This window comes from Mandrillus leucophaeus, unplaced genomic scaffold (assembly GCF_000951045.1).
Source record: "Mandrillus leucophaeus isolate KB7577 unplaced genomic scaffold, Mleu.le_1.0 Scaffold1063, whole genome shotgun sequence".
Classification (NCBI taxonomy): Eukaryota; Metazoa; Chordata; class Mammalia; order Primates; family Cercopithecidae; genus Mandrillus; species Mandrillus leucophaeus.
The window spans coordinates 549,375-572,663 of NW_012098799.1; the positions used below are offsets into that span (position 1 = coordinate 549,375).

At 36.3% G+C, this 23,289-nt stretch overlaps 1 protein-coding gene across 2 annotated transcripts in view; it reads right to left on the reverse strand.

The window, feature by feature from the left end:
• LRCH2 (leucine-rich repeats and calponin homology (CH) domain containing 2) overlaps positions 1–23,289 on the reverse strand; it is a 128,270-nt gene that overhangs the window by 22,415 nt on the left and 82,566 nt on the right. For both annotated transcript variants that reach the window (XM_011984432.1, XM_011984425.1), the window contains exons 13-14: positions 14,648–14,696; positions 14,453–14,569 (exon numbers count right to left, since the gene is read on the reverse strand). In XM_011984432.1, coding sequence (XP_011839822.1) covers positions 14,453–14,569; positions 14,648–14,696 — 166 coding nt within the window. The remainder of the gene's footprint in view (positions 1–14,452; positions 14,570–14,647; positions 14,697–23,289) is intronic.

Genomic DNA, 23,289 nt, shown 5'->3' on the forward strand with positions numbered 1-23,289 from the left:
CTAGAAGCCCAGGCACTGTGCCATAAAATCATCTCTTGATATCTGCAAGGGATTGGTTCCATGAACTCTGCCCCCGCCTCACCCATGCCAAAATTCACAGATATTCAGGTCCCTTCCCTTATATAAAATGGCATAGTATTTGCATATAACCTACTCACATCCTCCTGTATAGTTTAAATCATCTCCAGATTACTTATAATACTGAATACAATGTAAATGCTATCTAAACAGTTGTCATACTATATTGTTTTTGATTTGTATTATTATTATTTTTTTTTGCCTTTTTTCCCACATATTTTCAATCTTGGTTGGCTGAATGCATGAATGTGGAACCTGCAGATACAGAGGGCCAACTATACTCCCATTTCTAATTAATAGGAATTTGCCAGAGATAACAGGGCTAATGGGCATTCTCAGAAGAAGAAAAGCAAAAAGAACTAAGAAAGCATAGCCTGTGTAGAAAACAAAGAGCAGTTCAATGAAGCTAGTGAGGAAGTGAATTTTGGCAGGTAATGAAATATAGAGAAGGAAACAAGGAATGGTCCACAAAGATTTTAACAAGTCCAAACTTTATCTTATTGGTAATGGGAAGCCAATAAGAAATTTTTTGGATGATTTACAGTTTTACAGTTTTATTTAAAAGAGCATTTACAGATTTACAGTTTTATTTAAGGGCATTTTCTCACATTGTCTGATAATTATTTTTTATTGATACGTAATTGTACATATTTATCAGGTACTTGTGATATTGTGATACATGCATACAATGTGTAATCATCAAATTAGGGTAATCACCTCAAAGATATTTATCATTTCTTTGTGCTGGGAATATTATCAATCTTTTCTTCTAGCTATTTTAAAATATATAATAAGTTATTATTAACTACAGTCAAGCTATGGTGCTACTGAACACTAGAATAAAGAAATTTAAAGTCAGAGAATTATCCAAGAGCTGAGAAAGGAGGACCATTAATCAGTTATCACAACTGCCTAGGCAAGAAAGTATGAGGGTTCCAAAAAGGGCAAGGGCAATAGAGACAGACATGAATTGCAGAAAGGATGCATATATTAGGGCTGATAACCAACTAGGTGATGGAAATGAGAAAGAAAAAGAATCAAGAAAGACTGAGGAATAGAGCTTAGACAACTGGGTAGATACCATTAGGGGATGGGGTAGATACTTAACCTGAAATATATGTAGGGCATGCAAACAATCAGAAACACAGATTCAGGGAACAGAAAAAATGTTATAGGATGTAAATTTAGACACGGCAGAATATAAGAAACATCTACAGTCATTAACACTCCAGAGAGCACTTTTTAGAGTAATAAAATGAGGATCAGACCCTAAGAGCAAGCAGAAGAAAACTTATGCAAGGACATCAAAATGATAACAGGGAAGAAAAATGAGATAGAAACCAAGACAGGAGTATCAAGAAGGAAGATGTGGTCATCATTGTCAAATGCTACACTGGATTTTGCCATTAGTAGGTGCATGTTAAAATCTAGTGAGGGGCTATTTCAGTGGAGAAATGGAAGCGAAAGCCAGATTGCAGTGGGTTAAGGAATGATCAGAAACTGGAGAACTAGAAAGTTTGGCCCTGGCCATGGTCAGCAGTTCAAGACCAGCCTAGCCAACAAAGTGAAACCTTGTCTCTACTAAAAATACAAAAATCAGCCGGGTGTGGCGGAGGGCACCCATAATCCCAGCTACTCGGGAGGCTGAGGCAGGAGAATTGCTTGAACCTAGCAGGCGGAGGTTGCAGTGAGCTGAGATCGTGCCACTGCACTCCAGCCTGGGCGACAGAGCGAGGCTCCGACTCAAAAGAAAAAAAAAAAAAAAAAAGAAAGTTTAGCCCTAAAAAAGAGCAAAGAGATAAGGCAACAGCTAAAAGGGCAGTCAGGGATAATGGTAGTGTCAGGGCTCAGAAAATACTACCCCAAGATATGGCACCTTCAAGGTCACTCTCTGACCTTCTCCAGGCCCTCCTTTCTTCAATCCCCCTTCCTCTCCCTAAGGCAGGTAATAGAAACTAGAATTCCCCATCTCACAAAGCAAGCCATACAATCTAGAAAGGTCCCTCTCAAACCTCCTCCCTTCTCCCTTTAAGATGCATGAGACAGGTTTCCTGCAGCACACTGAAGGAGAAGGAATGTCATAGAGAGACACAGGAAAGATTCTCAACAAACAGGCCCAGTTTGTTACCATTAGATCATACCCTTTTTTGTTCAATCATGTGTCTCCACAACTATTCATTTCTTTCATCAAACTTAGCATGAACATACAGTTTTCCCTGAGTCTTTGGGTCTTCGTTTCCCTGGGTCTTTGGGTCTTCATTTTTGTGTCACATAAAAGCTTGATTAAATTTTTATGCTTTTCTCTTGTTAATCCATCTTTTGTTATGGGGTGTCAGCTATGATTCTTGCAATGGGTAGGGAAAAGATATTACTTTTTCTTCTCTATAATAGAGGTTTGAGCACATTTATAAGGTGAAAGGTAAAGAGGCAGGAAAGACATAGAAGAATAAGAGGATAATTGAAATGCAAAGAAATACAAGATGATATACTTAAGAATTTAGAAAATGGGAAATGTATTACTGTTACTCAACTACAATTCTAATTTAAAATACTCATTATACAAGAAAACTTAGAATGATGCTAAGTTTGCAGTACTGCACATATTTAAATGTCTTGAAAACCCAAACCTAATATATATATAGATTTGAAAATACTCTCTAATTCCAAGTTTTTACTAATTCAACTCAGCTATCCCCAACTAGTATTGGTATGAATTCTGAATTACCAAAGTTTTATTACATCTAAATTCAAATGTTACAATAAAGGCCTAGTATAAAAACCAGAAAAATAGAAAGATCAGTCCATCTCAGAAGCTTTTATATACATATATATACACACATATTTTTTGAGGCTAGTCAAGTGAAGCAGCAGGAGTGTAAAATAAACAAGGAAATGTGTAATTGTGAGCAATTTGTTGTAAACACCACTGAATTCGGACTAGCCTCAGAAGCTTACATTAATTTCAAAAGAGAGACAATAACTTGTACACAAACTCTGACTCAGAATAAATCAGTTTATTTTACAATCCCAGTGGCTTTTTTATTCCCGTATAAAACTAACAATGATCATAGAAAATGTGTCAAAATATTTTCCAGGGGGTTAGCCTTTAAATAAAAATAGTGTACTGTATTTATGAAATCAATATGTATTTTATGAGTTATAATGTTTTATCACAATAGTAATGAGATACATTTGAAGACATATATGCCACTTAAATAAATCAAATAATATTTAAAACTAACTGGCTAGAGATACTCTAATACTTTTTAACTGTTTTGTCTAGAAATCAATTATTAAATGCATTTAGAAATTCACTTGTGGCCAGGCGCAGTGGCTCACACCTGTAATCTCAACACTTTGGGAGGCCAGGGCAGGCAGATCACGAGGTCAGGAGTTTGAGACCAGCCTAGACAATATGGTGAAACACCATCTCTACTAAAAATACAAAAATTAGCCAGCTACCCACAGCAGCCAGCAGTGCAGGGAGAGAAAGCCTGTACACTTGGGGGAGGGAGAGCACAGGGACTGGGGGACTTTACATTGAACTTAGTGCTGCCCTGCCACAGAGGGGAACAAAGCTGTGCTGCGCTCAACCAGCACCCAGGCATGGAGGGAGCATTTGGATCAGCCCTAGTCAGATGGGAATCGCTCATGCCAGCAACTGGAACTTAAGTTTCTCAGTAACCTCACCAATCACAGGCTAAAGTACTCTGGGGTTCTAGGTAAACTTGAAAGGCAGCCTAGGATTGCAATTTCTAGGCAACTCCTAGTGCTGTGCTAGGCTTAGAGCCAGTGTACTAGGGTGGCATGTGACTTAAGGAGACACCAGCAGGGGAATCTAAGGGAGTGCTTGCACCACTTTTCTCCCAACCCCAGGCAGTGCACCTCGCATCAATGAGAAAGAGACCCCTTCCTTTCACCTGAGGACAGGACACGGAAGACTGAGGAGGACTGTGTCTTACCTCTTGGATACCAGCTCAGCCACAATAGGATGGGGCACTGGCTAGAGTTGTGAGACCCCCATTCCAGGCCCTAGCTCCTAGATGACATTTCTAGACACACTCTGGGCCAAAAGGGAACCCACTGCCTTGAAGGGAAGGACCCAGTCCTGCCAGGAGTCATCACCAGCTGACGAAAGAGCCCTTGGGCCCTGAATAACCAGCAGCAATGCCCAGGTAGTATGCTGTGGGCCTTGGGAGAGACTCTGAGATGTGCTGGCTTCAAGTAAGACTTAGCACAAAACTAGCTGTAGTGGCTACATGGAGAGACTTCTGTTTGAGAAAAGCAGAGGGAAAAATAAAGGGAAACTTGGCACCTTAGGAACCCACTCATTCACAGTGAGGTAAGCAACAAGCAGTCTCTTGGAGTTCAGGAATCTAGGCCTCCACTCTTGGGCAGCATTTCTGGACCTGCCCTAAGCCAGAATTCAGGGTGAGTCCCAGGACTGGCAGCATTCACCACAAGCTGATTGAAGAGCCCTTTGGCTTTAATAGAACATGAGCAGTGGCCTAGCAGAAACCCCCATGGGCCAGTGGTGGTGGTGGCCACAGAAGGCGGTTCCTCTATCTGTGGAAAGGGGAAAGAAGAGTGGGAAGGACTTTGTATTGTGGTTTGAGTGCCATCTTAGCTGCAGTAGAATAAAACATCAATAATAACGTTAAATGTCAGTGAACTAAACTATTAAAATAAAAAGATATAGAATGGCTGACTAGATGAAAAAATAAGACACAATGACCCGCTACCTACAAGAAACACACTTGAGGCCAGGTGTGGTAGCTCATGCCTGTAATTGCAGCGCTTTGGGAGGTCGAGGGGGGTGGATCACTTGAGGTCTCAGTTAATTTAGAAAGCTTATTTTGCCAAGGTTGAGGATGGTGCCTGTGACACAGCCTCAGGCAGTCCTGATGACATGTGGCCAAGGTGGTCAGAGCACAGCTTGGTTTTAGACATTTGAGGAAGACACAAGACATCAATCAACATATGTAAGACAAACATTATTTCAGTCCAGAAAGGCAGGAAAACTGGAAGCGGGGAGGGGGCTTCCAGGTCATAGGTAGATAAGATACAAATGGCTGCATTCTCTTAAGTTTCTGATTAGCCTCTCCATAGGAGGCAATCAGATAGGCATTTATCTCAGTGAGCACAGTGGTGACTTTGAATAGAACTGGAGGCAGGTTTCCCCTAAGCAGTTCCCAGCTTGACCTTTCCCTTTAGCTTAGTGATGTTGGAGTGAGGCCGAGGGGGTGGATCCTTTGAAGTCAGGAGTTTCAAGACCAGCCTGGCCAACATGGTGAAACTCCATCTCTACTAAAAATACAAAAAATAAAAAAACTAGCTGGGCATGTGCTACTCAGGAGGCTGAGGCAGGAAAATTGCTTGAACCCAAGAGGCAGAGTGTTACGGAAAGTCAGGGACCCTGAACGGAGGGACCAGCTGAAGCCATGGCAGAAGAACATAAATTGTGAAGATTTCATGGACATTTATTAGTTCCCCAATACTTTTATAATTTCTTACGCCTGTCTTTACTGCAATCTCTGAACATAAATTGTGAAGATTTCACGGACACTTATCACTTCCCCAATCAATACCCTTGTGATTTCCTATGCCTGTCTTTACTTTAATGTCTTAATCCTGTCATCTTCATAAACTGAGGAGGATGTACGTCACCTCAGGACCCTGTGATGAATGTGTTAACTGCACAAATTGTTTGTAGAGCATGTGTATTTGAACAACATGAAATCTGGGCATCTTAAGAACAGGATAACAGTGATTTTCAGGGAACAAGGGAGATAATTTTAAAGTCTGACTGTCTGTGGGCCGGGTGGAACAGAGCCATATTTCTCTTATTACCGAAAATGGGTAAGATAAATATCGCTGAATTCTTTCCCCAGTAAGGAATATTAATAACTAATAGCCCTGGGAAAAGAATGCATTCCCAGGGTGAGGCCTCTAAAATGGCCGCCCTGGGAGTGTCTGCGTTTATGCAGATGTAAATAGGGATGAAACATGCCCTAATCTCCTGCAGCGCCCCCAGGCTTGCTAGGATTAGGAAATTCCAGCCTGGCAAATTACAGTCAGACCAGTTCTCTGCTCTTGAACCTTGTTTATCAATGACAATGTGTGCACAGCTGGACACGGAAGTTCGTTAGTGATTGTAGTTTCGCCCTGACCTTGTGATCTCGCCCTGACCTGCCTTGTGATCTTTTGTTGCCCTTAAAGCATGTGATCTCTGTGACGCATACCGTATTCATGCACTCCCTCCCCTTTGAAAATTGCTAATAAAAACTTGCTGGTTTTACGGCTCAGGGAGCATCACGGAACCTGCCGACATGTGATGTCTCCCCCAGACACCCAGCTTTAAAATTTATTTCTTTTGTACTCTTTCCCTTTATTTCTCAGACCAGCTGCCACTTAGGAAAATAGAAAAGAACACATGTTGAATATCGGGGGTGGGGTTTCCCCAATAGCAGAGGCTGCAGTGAGCCGAGATCATGCCATTGCACTTCAGCCTGGGTGACAGAAGAAGACTCCACAAAAAAAAAAAAAAAAAAAAAGAAAAGAAAAAAGAAAAAAAAGAATGGAGAAAGATATTCCATGCCAATGGAAACCAAAAAAGAGCAGGTGTAGCTATACTTATAAAAGACAAAATAGATTTCAAGAATAAAATTAACAAGAGACAAAGAAGGTCATTATCTAATGAAAAAGGGGTAAACTTAGTCAGAGGATATAGTGATTGTAAATATATATGCACCCAATACTGGAGCACTCAGATATATAAAGCAAATATTATTGTAGCTCAAGAGAGACATAGATCTCAATACAATAATAGCTGGAGACCTCAACACCCCACTTTCAGCATTGGACAGATGTCCCAGACAGAAAATCATCAAAGAACAATTGGACTTAATCTGCACTATAGACCAAATGGACCTAACAGATATTTACTGAACATTTCATCCAGTGGCTACAGAATATATGTTCTTCTCCTCAGCACATGGGTCATTCTCAAGGATAGACCATACGTTGTCACAAAATAAGTCTTAAAACATTCAAACAACAAAGAAGTTGCTGAGATAACATCAAGCAACTTCTCTGACCACAATGAAATAAAACTAGAAATCAATAACAAGAAGAATTTTGAAAACTATACAAACAAATGGAAATTAAACAATATGCTCCTGAATGACCAGTGGGTCAATGAAGAAATTAAGAAGGAAATTGAAAAATTTATTGAAACAAATGATAATACAAATACAACATAGCAAAACCAATGGGATACAGCAAAACCAATATTAAGAGGAAAACTTCCAGCTATAAGTGCTACATCAAAAAAGAAGAAAAATCTCAAACAAATAACAATTATTCATCTTAAAGAACCAGAAAAGGAAGAGCAGACCAAACCCAAAATTAGTAGAAGAAAAGAAACAGCCCAGGTGTCATGGCTCACATGAGTAATCCCAACACTTTGGGAGAGTGAGGTGGGCAGATTGCTTGAGCCAAGGAGCTCAAGACCAGCCTGGGTAACATGGCAAAATCCCATCTCTACAAAAAGTACAAAAATTAGCTGGGTGTGGTGGCGCCTGTAGTCCCAGCTACTTGGGAGGCTAAAAGGTGAAAGAATGACTTGACCCTGGGAGGTCAAGGCTGCAGTGAGCCATGACACCACTGCACCTCAGCCTGGGAGAAAGGGTGAGACTCTGGTATAAACAAACAAGCAAACAAAAACAAAAGAAATAATAAAGATCAGAGCAGAAATAAATAAATTTGAAATGAAGAAAACAAAATACGAAAGATCAATGAAACAAAAATATGGTTTATTGAGAACATAAACAAAATTGACAAACCTTTAGTCAGATTAAGAAAAAAAGAGGAGAAGACCCAAATAAAATCAGAGTTGAAAAAGGAGACATTACAACTGACACCACAGAAATTCGAAGGGTCACTACTGGCTACTATGAACAGCTATGTGCCAATAAATTGGAAAATCTAGAGGAGATGGACAAATTCTTAGACACGTAAAATCTATCAAAATTAGATCATGAAGAAATCCAAAATGTGAACAGGTCAATAACAAGCAATGAGATTAAATCTGTAATAAATAGTCTCCCAGTAAAGAAACGCCTGGGACCTGATGGCTTCACTGCTGAATTCCACCAAAAACTTAAAACCTAATACCAATCCTACTCAAAGTATTCAAAAAATTAAAGAGGAGGGAATACTGGCAAACTGATTCTACAAGGCCACTATTAGCCTAATACTAAAACCAGACAAAGATACATGCAAAATAGAAAACTACAGGCCAAAATCTCTGAAAAATATGGATGCAAAAATCTTCAACAAAATACTAGCAAACCGAATTCAACAATATATTAAAAAGGTCATTCAGCATGACCAAGTGGGATTTATTCCAGGGATGCAAGCACGGTTCAACATACGCAAATCAATTGTTATGATACATCATATCAACAGAATAAAGGACAAAAATCATATGACCATTCCAATCGATGCTAGACAAGAATCTGCTAAAATCCAACATTCCTTCATGATAAAACCCCTTTGATATGGTTTGCTTGTGTCCCCACCCAAATATCATCTTGAATCGTAACTCACCCAATTCACAAGTGTCATGGGAGATACCAGTGGGAGGTAATTGAATCATGGGGGTGGGTTTTTCCAGTGTTGTTCTCATGATAGTGAATAAGTCTCTCGAGACCTGATGACTTTAAAAAGGGGAGTTTCCCTGCACAAGCTCTCTTCTTTTGTCTGCCACCACGTAAGACGTGCCTTTCACTTTCCACCATGATTGTGAGGCCTCCTCAGCCATGTGGAACTGTCAGTCCAATAAACCTCTTTCTTTTGTAAATTGACCAGTCTTGGGTATGTCTTTATCAGCAGCATAAAAATAGACTAATACACTCTCAAAAAATTGGGGTATAGAGGAAATATATCTCAACATAATAAAAGCCAAAACTCATAGCCTTTCCCCTAAGATCTAAAAGATGACAGGGATGTGCATTGTCACCACTGTTATTCAACACAATACTGGAAGTCCCACCTAGAGCAATCAGACAAGAGAAAGAAATAAAGGGCATCCAAATTGGAAAAGAATAAGTTAAATTATCCTTGTCTGTAGATGATATAATCTTGTATTTGGAAAAACCTAAACTCCACCAAAAAAAAAAAAAAAAAAATAGAACTGATAAATTCTGTAAAGTTGTAGGATACAAAATCAACATACAAAAGTCAGTAGCATTTCTATATGCCAACAATGAACAATCTAAAAAAGAAATTTAAAAAATAATCCCATTTACAATACCTAGGAATTAACCAAAGAAGTAAAAGATCTCTACAACGAAAACTATAAAACACTGCTGGAAGAAATTGAAGAGGACACACAAATATGGAAAGATATTCCACATTCATGGATTGGAAGAAACAATATTGTTAAAATGTCCATACTACTCGGAGCAATCTATAGATTCAATGCAATCCCTATCAAAATACCAATGACATTCATCACAGAAATAGAAAAATCAAGTCTAAAATTTAGAAGACACCACAAAAGACCAAGAATGGCCAAAGCTATTCTGGGAATAAGAGACAAAACTACAGGAATCACATTACATGACTTCGAATTATACTACAGACCTATGGTAACCAAAACATCATGGCACTGGCATAAAAACAGATACACAGACCAATGGAACAGAACAGAGAACCCAGAAACAACTCCACACACCTACAGTGAACTCATTTTCAACAAAGGTGCCAAGAACATACATGGGAGAAAAGACAGTCTCTTCAGTAAATGATGCTGGGAAAACTGGATATCCATATGTTGAAGAATGAAACTAGGCCCTTGTCTCTTGCTATATACAAAAATCAAATCAAAATGGATTAAGGACTTAAATTTAAGACTTCAATCCATAAAACTACTGTAAGAAAACATTGGGGAAAATCTCCAGGATGCAGGTCTGGGCAAAAATTTCCTGAGCTACCCCATAAGTGCAGGCAACCAAAGCAAACATGGAGAAATGGGATCATATCAAGTTAAAAAGCTTCTGCACGGCAAAGGAAACAAGAAAGTGAAGAGACAACCCACAGAATAGGAGGGAATATCTGCAAACTACCCATATGACAAGGAATTAATAACCAGAATTTAAGGAGGTCAAGTGACTCTTTAGGAAAATATCTAATAATTAGACTAAAACATGGGCAAAAGATGTGAATAGACATTTCTGAAAAGAAGACATACAGATGGCAAACTGGCATACGAAAAGGTCCTCAACATCACTGATCATGAGAGAAATGCAAATCAAAACTACAATGATATATCATCTTACCCTAGTTAAAGTGACTTATATCCAAAAGACAGGCAACAACATGCTGGTGAGAATGTGGAGAAAAGGGAACCCTCGTACACTGTTGGTGGGAACGTAAACTAGTACGATCAATATGGAGAACAGTTTGGAGGCTCCTCAGAAAACTAAAAATACAACTACCAAACAATCCAGCAATCCTACTGCTGGGTATATACCCCAAAGAAAGGAAATCAGTATATCAAAGAGATATCTGCACTTCCATATTTATTGCAAAACTATTTACAATAGCCAAGACTTGAAAGCAACTTAAGTGTCCATCAATAGAAGAACGGATAAAGAAAATGTGGTACACATACACAAAGGAGTACTAAGAGTCTGTCATTTGCAACATGGATTGAAATGTAGGTCATTATGGTAAGTGAAATAAGCCAGGCACAGAAAGACAAACACCGCATGTTCTCACTTATTCGTAGGATGTAAAAATCAAAACAATTGAACTCATAAAGATAGAGAGCAGAAGGATGGTTACCACAGGCTAGGGAAGGGTAGTGGGGGAGTAGAGGGTAGCTGAAGATGGATAATGGGCACAAAACATAGAATAAATAAGACCTAGTATTTGATAGTGCAATAGAGTGACAATAGTCAATAATAATTTAATCGTACATCTCAAAATAACTAAAAGAGTATAATTTGATCATAACACAAATGATAAATATTTGAAGGAATAGATACCCCATTCTCCATGACGTGATTATTACACATTGTATGCCTTTCAAAATATCTCATGTATCCCACAAATATATATACCTAATATGAACCCACAAAAATTTAAAATTTAAAAAGTTGTTTAATAAAATACTTCCTGGCATAATGAATTTCACTGAAATACAGTGATTTTATTTTGGCTATAAGAACACTAAATTTTATATACTAGAAAAATAATCTATACAACAGTGGCCTGGGAATCCAAAAGAGTCAATGTAACTTTCCTACCATGATTTACTTACTAACTTAACCTGACCCAATTCATCTTCTTGCTCACATAATCTAGCCAATATGTTGAAACAGTTTTACCTAGTTTCAGGGACTTACCTGAAAAAAATACTATCCAAAATTAGCCTTCAAAACTAAGAAGAAAGGGGAGTTGGATTTCTTACATACACACACGCACACACACACACACACATATACTTTCAATAAATACACTGAATAACCATGACAAATAATTTACCATGGGACAGAAACAAAAAAACCCTGTGCCCCAGTCATTTATATGCATTAAGATAAAGTTGCACAAAAGTTCTGTACATTTCATAACACAGCAAACCTAAAAGAGCCACCCTTGAACAAGCTCAGTGATAACCTGATATAAACCTCGAGTGTAGTGTATTTTACTGTTTAATGAACTATAAATCCTGATTAGCTTTTAATAATACAACTTACCAATAGCCCTTTCAATTATCGGGAGATAGGTGATTAAGAGAAATTTCATTTTTGGAAGAAAGTCACCTCATAGAAGCTGCTGATGTTTTAGTCATGAAAATACTGACAATTCTGAATAACAGTGTTGATTTAATTTAGGAAACTGTATGTCAATTTATATTTTCTTGACATCTTAGGAAAAAACTAGTGACATACTCATTTTACTATGTCCTAATACTGACATCTTCTGACAGTTTAGGAGAATTACACATCTCCTTAAAACATTTCCCAGTGACTGAAGCTTATCTTTTCCACCTACTTCATTAAGGAAAAAATTAACATTTCTTGAATGATGATTATGTAATGTGCACTTCAAATATTATATCATTTGATCTCGTTTAATAACTTTATAACATAACTAATATTATAGAAGATGTTTATTTTATAAAAAATAAAATACCAATGAATGATACTATTAAACCAAAGAATTATGTTTTTAAAATGCTCACCATGGCCTCTATTAAGACATCTTGAGAAGTCCACTTAAGTTACTGTAAAATATTTTTTTAATCACTAAAAGTAGGCCAAAAATGGCAGTAATCTCAGCACTCTGGTGGGCCTAGGTGGGAGGATCTCTTGAAGCCAGGAACTTGAGACCAGCCTGGGCAACATAATAAGACCTCATCTCTACAAGAAATTTTAAAGTTTGCAGGGCACTGGGGGACATGCCTGTAGTTCTAGCTATTGGGGAGGCTGAAGCAAGAGGATCACGTGAGCCCAGAGGATGGCCTGAGCCCAGGCATTTGAGGCTGTTGTATGCTATGATCATGCCATTGTACTGCAGTCTGGGCAACAGAGAGAGACTCTGTCTCTAAAAGAAAAACAAAAAAATTAAAAACCAGTAAGGTTTGTTTGAAAGTGTTTGCTCATTTGATATTGGGCTATACACAGTAGATAAAAAGGCAGCCTAGCATAGGCTTTGGGTTCAAATCTCAACTCTGCCACTTATTACTAAGTGACCTGAAGAATACTACTTTGCATCTCTGTGCCTTAATTTCATCATCTGTAAAACAGAAATAATCATAACTGTACTTAACTCATAGGGTTGTTACGAAGATTAAACGAGTTGATCTTTGTGAAGTCTTAGGACAGTGCCTGGCACTTAGTGCTATGTAAGTTTTTTGACAAATACTCAGAATTGGTATTGTTATTATGATAAAGGAGAACTGGTTTTGTTATACTATGATATTGGTAGTATACTAAGAATTTGTACTGGTATACTACAATAAAGGAGATCAAATAAATATCAAATTTCTTTTATTATTTTGAAATACTACTAAAATTTCCCCCATATCATCAGTCACTCACTAAGTTTTATCTACAAGCAAATTTTATTCAGTGCCTTTGTTCAAGGTCCAATGAACTAAAAAGGGAAACTTTAATGATGGAATATAAACACAATTACAGATGTATAAAGGGTTGGGATAAATAAACTTTCACTATTATTGACCAGGGTTCTACTTAGAATGTCCTTCCCTTTTTCCTCATGTCTTTTGTTTCTAAGTTATCTCTCACATTGACCAGGAAATGTAAGACTCATAAAAGGACTCAGTATTTATTTGTTGAAGGCTTAAATTGATCACAGATCCACTAAGACATATAACAGTTTTGTTTTAGTCACATGATACTATTTCCAAATGTATGTTACACACCCATATATAGAAACAAACAAATGTGCATGTAGATCTATTTCTACCAGAGAAAAACAGAGAATATAATCCGATTTATTAGTGATATAAACTTGAACTTACCTACAATGTAGACTAGTACTATGTTTTTAGATAAAATTACTATTATCATCTAATAATAATTAGGCTTTGAGAAATATAAAACATGTACAAAAACAACAAAATTTGCTATCCATGGAGCAGAAGCTTGTTTGTACTATTTATTTGAGTCAAATTCCAGAAATGAGTTCTGGCTAGTATTGAAAATTATTCCGAATTCTAATGATTGGCTTCTACAAATACAGCAGACCCCAACCACAAATAGACAATAATACAATATTTACAAAGGTATACACAGTAAAATTTCACTAAAACCCTGCTAACTAGAAATTTGGGATAATTTGGATGATCTGAGCTTTTCTTTTAGCTAAGATAAAAGACCCTCCAGCAATTTACTAAGGTAACAAGAAGAAAAAAATGGAAAAACCTGCCCTCAAGCATTTTTAGAACTACATAAACAGCACTTATTTACATAGGAACAGTTAAATGCTAATTGTAAATATGTGTCAAATATTTATTGAAACAAATCCAATGAAAGACTTTTCCTGGACAATTTTTTAAAAACATACTACATATTGCTACAACTAGCAGTGTAGCAAACATTCGTCTATCTTGTAAAGTATTTGGTAAATCATAATTTATATTTATCTACTCAATTATTCTCAATTACTGAAATCTTATGAATATAATTAGATCGTATTACCCCATATATGTGAGAAATCAAAATAACACATTTACTACATTAAACTATAGAGTTACAGTCTACCTTATTAACTCAAAACAAAACTGACAAAATAAAAACTAATAATTACAAAGTAAATTTCAAAACTTAATATAGAGTACCTTAAAATATTCTTTTCTAATCTGTTTGCTCCTCCTCCTTTCTTCACTCTGCCAGATTATAGGGTGAGATTCTGGCCACGGTTGTTCATCTATTTGATCCTTCTGATTTTCTAAGGGCTGTAATGAGACAATTTCTTTTAACTAAATAAAAAAGAACAAAATTATACATATAATAGTAACTTAATTTCTTCTTACCTGCCATGTGAGGGGTGATAATGGTGAATTAACTTCATCTGCTGAGACACTAAAAAATTAAAGATGCCTTAATATGTTAAAATATTTAGAATAAATCGTTAAATATATATTATGAACCTTATTATGTTATCTTCTAAAAAAAATTGTAAAGAATTTACCCATGTCTACACTTTGGCCTAACAACATAAAACTTAAAGTTGACAGAAACTTATTTAAGTTTCTAATACCTGTTGCTCTACAGGAAACATCAAAATGGGTTTATTCTATGTAGGCCCTATGCATAGGTCTACTATAAGGAATTCTCAGAAGCTAAAATAAGTGAAATACCTAACGATATACTGTCAAAGGACAGACAAGATATTTATTATATCAAAATAACTAACAAAAACTAAAAAAAAAATACTAATAATTTCTTTGGTCTAAAAAAGAGCTCAAGCGAGTAGTTATTTTTACCTACTGAATTACTGATTATGGACTCAACCTGTTCATTCTAACAAAACAGAGGCTACGAAGGAAATTATTTTCATCTAATTTTTTGTTGTTGAGATAAGGTAGACTATGCATGCTGTTATTAGATGGCAATTTTGAACAAAGAGTTCCTTTGGAAAAAATATATAAACAAAATGTCCACTGAAGCTGCTATACCTTAACACTATGCTGGAACTTCTGTATAGTGCAATAATGAAAAAAAAAAAAAAAACCCACAAAAATTGGATATAAAGAATCCAATTTTTTAAAATTTATAGAACACATGATTATCCAAGAGAAAAAGACAAAAAATCTATTATTACAAGAGGTAAGGTTACCAGTTAAAGAAAAACATACAAAAGTTAATAGCTTTCCTACATATCAATTATAATGAGTTAAAAGATATATTAGAAAAAACACTATTCATAAAAGGAAAGAAAAGCATAAAATACCTAGGAAGAAATTTGTACAAGTACCTATATGAAAAAACTACAAATGTCTAGTAAGAGACTTGAATAACCAAAAGGTTCTTGGATAGATAAGTATTACAGGTATAACTTATCTTTCAACTTAATTAATAACTGAAATGAACTGTAATAATAATTTTTTTTAACTTGAGAAATATTTTTTCATTTGCTTTAAAAATTTGACAAAGAAGTTCCAAAGTTAATTTGGAAGAATGGATGATCAGGAAGAGAAAAGTTATATAATAAAGGGGACTTCTCAACCCTCCCTTTCTACTAGCTCCAGAATCTACAGATTTTTCAATGGAAGAGGAGTATAGGACCACACGTATAATAACTTCTGAAAAAAAAGACATTTAAGATCATTGTGAAAGTAATGGCTTATATAACAAGTAGTAGAGAGACAACTGATTGATCACTTGTAAAATATACACAGAAAGAAAGAATAAAAAAGGGGGAGGAGACATGGTGAGAAAAAGGCGGGGTAGGGAGGAAGAAAACTAGATTCCTTACCTCATACCAAATATCAAAATGAAAAATTAAAAGATTTAAATATAAAGAAGAAATCACAAAGTATCACAAAAAAATACAGTCAGTAACTTTTTAAATATTGGAATAGAGAGAGCCTATGGGAGAAACAATCAAAATTAAATACTAATAAATTTGAACACATAAAATGTAAAAACTTGACTTTGCTCATGGCCAAGATAGACTAACAGTGACCAGATATATATTCTTACTGAAAAAAACTAAAAGAATGGCCAAAATATTTAAAACTATGCCTTCCATGACATTGAATATTAGGCAAAAAAATGACATTATCCTTTAGAGATGAGTAAGAAGGCGAATCCCGTAACTGAGCCAAGTTGGTGCATGGAAAGAGTTTCCAGCCCACATCCCAGGAGAAAAAAGCTAAGGCAGAGTCTAGCAGGCCCAGAATTCAGGAGACAGCTGGAGCCAGGGAGAAAAGGGCAGAGTGAGTTCATAGCACACAGTAACAACGAAAAGGGCAATGCACAGAGAAAGGAAAGAGATCTACAATCCTTCAAATTTTCATCTGAGTGTACTGATCATTGAACATGTATGTGAGGAAATTACCCTAGGCAAAAGGATGAAATTACCCCCAAAGATTAGAGGGAATAATTCCCAGATTCTCAAGAGGATCAGGAGTGGTACCAGTTCCAACCAGCTAGATTGGAAAACCTCATAATTCACAGGACATCCAGTAGAGAAAGGTGTTGCCTCATTAAGGGGACAAATTTATTCCTAGACTAAATGCTGCACTGGTCCCACATAAATAAATTATAAAACCCAGTTCCAAAATATCAAATTATTTCCAAGTAATTTAACCATATCCCAGAACAGAAGTCAAAAATATGTATAATAATACTACAAAATCCACATTCAAGAATGTAAAGTATACAATGTCTGTCATTCAATCAAAAATTCAACCAAGCAATGTTCAGGAAGCTAAAGGAAAAGACTGAACGTGGTAAGTACAGACATAAGCAAACTTCTAGAAATAAAAAGTGCAACATCTAAAATTAAAACAAACTGGATGGAATTAACTGCAGATTAGACATTTCACAAGAAATGACTAGCAAGCACAAAGACAAAGCAGAAGGACTTGCCAAAACCCAACAGAGACAGAAAAATATTAAAGAATGAATAGAACATTAATGTTCCGTGGCAAACGTCAAGTGGCCTAATTGGTGTTCCATAATAGAAGAGGTCGAATGATAGAAAACATATTTGAAGAAATAAGGGCCCCAAAATTTCAAATTTCATGAAAATAAACCCACAAATTCAAGAAGCTCAATGAACTCCAAACAAAAGTAACATGAAGAAAACTACACCAAGATATATCACCATCAAATTACTTAAAATGAGTGATAAAAAATGTTACAGACACCCAGAGGAAAAAAGGACACATTAGGCAAAGTAAAACAAAGATAAGAAGATTCTCATAGAAAACAATACAATCCAGAGGATGGTGGAGAAACCTCTTCAAGGTACTCAAAGAAAACTAAAATGTCAAACTAGAATTGTGTATGAGACAAAATATCTTTCAAAAATGAAGGTAAGCTAGGCATGGTAGCTCATGCCTGTAATCCCAACACATTGGGAGGCCAAGGAAGGAGGATTTCTTGAGACCAAGAGTTCAAAATCAGCCTGGGCAACATAGTGAGACCCTGTCTCTACAAAAAATAATTTTTTTTAAGTTGGCTGGGTGGGATGACACATGCCTGTGATCCCAGCTACTTGGGAGGCTGAGAGGTGAGAGGATCACTTGAGCGCAGGAAGTCGAAGCTGCAGTGAGCTGTGATGGCACCACTGCACTCCAGCCTGGGTGACAGAGCAAGATTCTGTTTCTTTAAAAAAGAAAAAAAAATTAAAAAATTAAAAAAATACTTTTTCAGACACACAAAAGCTAAAAGCATTCGATCAGCAGACCAATAGCAAAATTATGTTAAAATCTCTCTTTTAGGCAGAAAGAAAATGATGCACACGTAAATACGATTCTACACAAAAAATAAAGGGCACTGGAGATAGTAACTAAGGGATTGAACACATAAAAGACATTATTCTGATTATCTAAATGTCCTTAAGAAATAATTGTTTAAAGCATAAATAACAATGTGTTATAGTATACATAACAGATATATAAAAAGTAAAATGTATGACAACACACCAAGGCTAAAAAGGAAGAAATATAAATACACTATTGTAAGGTTCTCACATGATACATGAAATGGTATAATAGCTGTTGAAGACAGACTGTGATAAGCTAAATATCATACTCTAACCCCTAAAACAACCACTAACATAACAAAAAGTTACAGCAAATAAGCCCACAAAGGAAATAAACAAAAATTTTAAAATATAATTCAAAAGACAACAGAGAAGGAGGAAAAATGAATAAAAAGGATAGAACAGAAGGGAAATATACAGCAAACCTCAAAATATCATTAATTACAAAAATATAAATGATTTTTAACACTGCAATTAAAAAGTAGATTGTCAGATTCAATAAAAAGCAGGAAGATACTACCATATGCTAACCACAAGAAATGTACTTTCTCTACAAAGACACAAATCAGTTAAAAATAAAAGGATGGAGAAACATGCATCATGCTAATACTAAACAAAAGAGAGCTGTACTGACAATATTAATATCAGAAAAGTAGACTTCAGAGCAGAGAATATTATCAAGAATATAAAGAAAAGTCATTTCAGAATGGCAGTAAAAATTCACCAAGAGGACAATACAATCCTAAACATTTACATATCTAATAATAGAGCTTCAGAATGTATGAAGGAAAAATTATAGAACTGCAAGGAGAAAGATAAATCTGCAATTAGTGTTGGAGATTTCAATAACCTTCTCTTACTAACTGATAGACCAAGAAAACAGAAAATAGGTAAGGTATGGAAGATTTAAACAATACTATCAACCAACTTAACACAGTTGAAATTATACAAGACTCTAACCAATAACCACAGAATACATTTTTTTCCAAGTTCCTACAGAACTTTTACCATGATAGACCATATTCTGGAAAAACTCAATATTATTTCAACAATAGAGAGTACTTCTGACTACAAGAGACGCAAACAAACAAATGACAAAAGCAGCAATATAGATAGGCAATAAATACTTGAAATAATACTCAACATCACTAATTTAATCACTGAAATGAAAAATAAAACATTCTGATATAATTTGTTCTTTTTAGATTGGCAAAGATTAAATAGATTGATAATGTATAATGTTAACAAGTATGGAAGTAAAGCTATCCATGTGTTACTTGTGGGAATGCAAACATAAAGCTTCTGGAGACAATATATCAAAAGCTTTAAATGTACATTTATGTTTTAATCCATCAATAGCATACCTTTAAGCATTTAAGTTAAGAAAATAATACAAGTGGGCCAGGCATGGTGGCTCACACCTGTAATCCCAGCATTTTGGGAGGTTGAGGTAGGTCAATCACTTGAGGTCAGGAGTTCGAGACCAGCCTGGCCAACATGGTGAAACCTCATCTCTGCGCCGCACTCCAGCCTGGGTGACAGAGTGAGACTCTGTCAAAAAAAAAAAAAAAAAAGAGAGAGAGAGATGAAAGGAAGGGAAGGGGAGGGGAGGGGAGGGGAGGGGAGGGAAGAAGGGAAAAGAATGCAAGTGTACAGAATATATAAAGTTCATCAAAATGTATATTTAGATTTAGTAGGTATATAAAACTATCACTATAATATTAAATGAAAAATGCATATTACTAAACAGTATACTCAGTATGATCTCATTTTTGTTAACAGAAAGTATGTGAGCTATTTCTAAAGGCGGGGAAGGGATGGGGTGTGCTCACCCACACACTGCTGAAAAAAAGTCACAGAATTTAAATTATTATTTTCCCATAATTTAATGTGTTTTGATGGGTGCAGCAAACCATCATAGCACATGATGTATACCTAGTAATAAACCGGCAGATTCTGCACATGTATCCCAGAACTTAAAGTATAATTTTAAAAAAAGAAAAAAAAAGTTAAGGTCATGTAATGCTTCTTAATATTAGAAAAAGAATACCCACAAAGTTATTTCCCTTTTGAATAAAAAAGCAGGTGAGAATTGAGAAAGGAAGGATTGAGATACAAAAGAAAGGAAAAATAAAAAGTCGGTAATAGTAATCACTATAGTTTAACAATTAATGACATATGTGACACTTTCTGTGTGCTAATCACTGTCATAAGCAATTTAATACATTAACCCATTTCATCCTTACAGTAACCATGAGGTAGACACTGTTATTATTCGTGTTTTACAGAAGGGGTAAATGTGGCTCAGAGTAAGCTAAATAACTTCCCCAAGAGACAGATCCAGGATCCAAACGCAGACAGCATGGTTCTATTAGCCTGAACTCTTAACCACTACAATAATCTACCTCTCTATAGGAAGAAAGGTAAGTAGAAAGAAATAATCAGAGAGCTAACATTTACTAAGCATGTAGGTGCCAGGCACTAGGGCTGATTTTAAAACTTACCCAAAGCCTCACAGCTAGTAAGTGCTAAAGGTGGGACTCTGACCCGAATCTGCCTGACTTCAAGACCTAAGCTCTTTCAACTGTACCCTGATACTTTGCCAACCAATTTCTCAATAGTTTATCACAACTTTCTTGTATGTTTGCAATGTCCCAGGGCTCATGCTGATTGCTAGAAGTGGCTGGAAATCTTTGGAAAGTAGACCACTGAGATCACTTCCAGTACAAAGCTGTCCAGGCATTTCAGGGAGACTGATCATTCATACCGAAAACCTAAGTACCCAGAATTTTTCCAGTTTTCTCTTACAAATCTACATGCTACCTAATGTCACCAACAGGTAATCCATTCCTATTAATTGTGGATTTGTATATTCAAAAGCCGTATTTCAAAATATGAACACACCCAAAACCGCAATATATTAAAACATTGATCATGCCGGGCATGGTGGCTCATGTCTGTAATCCCAGCACTTTGGGAGGACAAGGCGGGCACATCACTTGAGGCCAGGAGTTCGAGACCAGCCTGGCCAACATGGCGAAACCCTGTTTCTATTAAAAATACAAAACTTAGCTGGGCATGGTGGTGCATGCCTGTAATTCCCGCTATTTGGAGGCTGAGGCAGGAGAATCGCTTGAACCCGGGAGGCAGAGGTTACAGGGAGCCAAGATCACGCCACTCCCGGGCAACAGACAAGACTCCATCTCAAACAAACAAACAAAACCATCAATCATTAATCTCATGAGGGCGGGGACCATGTCTCTCTTGATCACTATTGTATCTCCCAGAACACAACACAGTTCCTGGCATTCATCATTTCAACCTACTCTCCCAACTTAGTCACTCAATGAATATTTATTGAGTACCTACTATGTGTGCTATGCATTGTGCTAAATGGAATAGAAAATAAAGTCCGTAATCTCATAAAATGTTCATTGTAGTGTACCCACTGGGTAGTGGGATGCTGATGAAAAACAATAAACAAGTATAGAAGTATATATTCAGAATGCCAAATGGTGTTCAGTTTTATAAAGAAAAGTAAAGCAAGGTATGGGAAACAGAGACAAAAGGGTTGGGGAGGCATGCTCTTATATATGTTGTTCAGGGAACGCTTTGCTGATGAAGTAACATTTAAACAGAAACCTGAATGTACAAGATTAAGAAATATGGCTGGGGGAAAATCATTCCAGGCAGAGGCAAAAACAAAAAGCCTTGGGGGATGAGGAGAATGCCCGATCTGCTGAGATTCAACAAGGAGGCCAGTATAGATAGAAAAGAACCAACCAGAGAGAGAAAGAAAAGACAGGTTTTGAAACCAAATGCAGGGCATTACTAGGCCTTAAAGCACTTTAGTTTCTATTCTGAATAACATGGGAAGTCAGCAGAGAATTCTGAAGATGAATGATATGATCTGACTTACATTTCAAAAATATCAATCTGATGCTTTTCGGGAAACAGACTAAAGGAAAGCTAGGGTAGAAAAGAGATCTGTTAAGAGGCTCCTGTAATAATTCAAGTAAGAGATGGCTAGGACTAGGATGGTAGGAGTTGAGGTGGTTAAACATATCAATCTCATGCTTTGTGGGAAACAGACTAAAGGAAAGCTAGGATAGAAAAGAGACCTGTTAAGAGGCTGCTGTAATAACTCAAGTGAGAGATGGCTAGGACTAGGATGGTAGGAGTGGAGGTGGTAAGACATGATCGGATTCTAAATATATTCTAAAGTACAGCAACAAGATTTGCTAATGGATTAGATATCAGATGTGAGAGAAAGGGATAAGTGAAGGATGATCCTCAGGTTTTGAGATGACCAACTAGAAAGATGGAGTTGACATTTTCTGAAATTGAGAAAAATGTAGGAGGAACAAGTTTAGGGGTGCAACAGGAACATTAATAGTATGGTTTTGGAAAATAATGTTTGACATGCCTAATATGCATCTAAGTGGCAGTGTCGGGTATTTAACGGGTTATATAACCCTGCAGTGTGTGTGTGTGTACATATACATGTACACATATGCAAATGCAAATACTCATATGGTAAAAAGGTCTAAAAGGCAAAGTAGCAAAATAATGTGACTTGTCATCTCTGGGGAGTGAGATAATGAGTGATATTCATTTGTTTATTTTTTCTTTATGTTTGCTAAATTTTCCAATTTTTCAACAAGAAAGCTACATTACTCTCATAATCAGGAAAACATTAAAGAATCTTTGGTTTTGTCTTTCAAGAAAGAACTAGATAATTGTTTTGAAAATGAGAAAAGAAAAAGTAATAGTTTTATAAAAGAAAAGCCAAGATTGGATATCACAGTTTTACGGTTTGGGCAATTGAGGCCTTCTCAAGAGAATGTCAGGAACCTGTGGAGGAAGCTTAAGGCAGGAAATAAAGGAATGGGAAACTTAAAAGAAAGCAAACATGTAAGATAGCAGAATCAGTATTCAAAAAGAGAAAAAGTGGGTTAAATCCAGTTAAATGAAATGTGAGATGGATGAATATTCCTAGGCTTGGATATGAAAAGTAATCTCACACTTGAACTGAATTCTGAAAGACTAAGTGAAGAAGGTAGACGGAAGGGAAATCCTAGTAAAGAGACCAGGATGTAGAAGGTAGAACACAAACAAAAGATAAAAAATTAAAAATAAATAAATAAAATAAAAGAAGGTAGAACACAGAGATAAAAT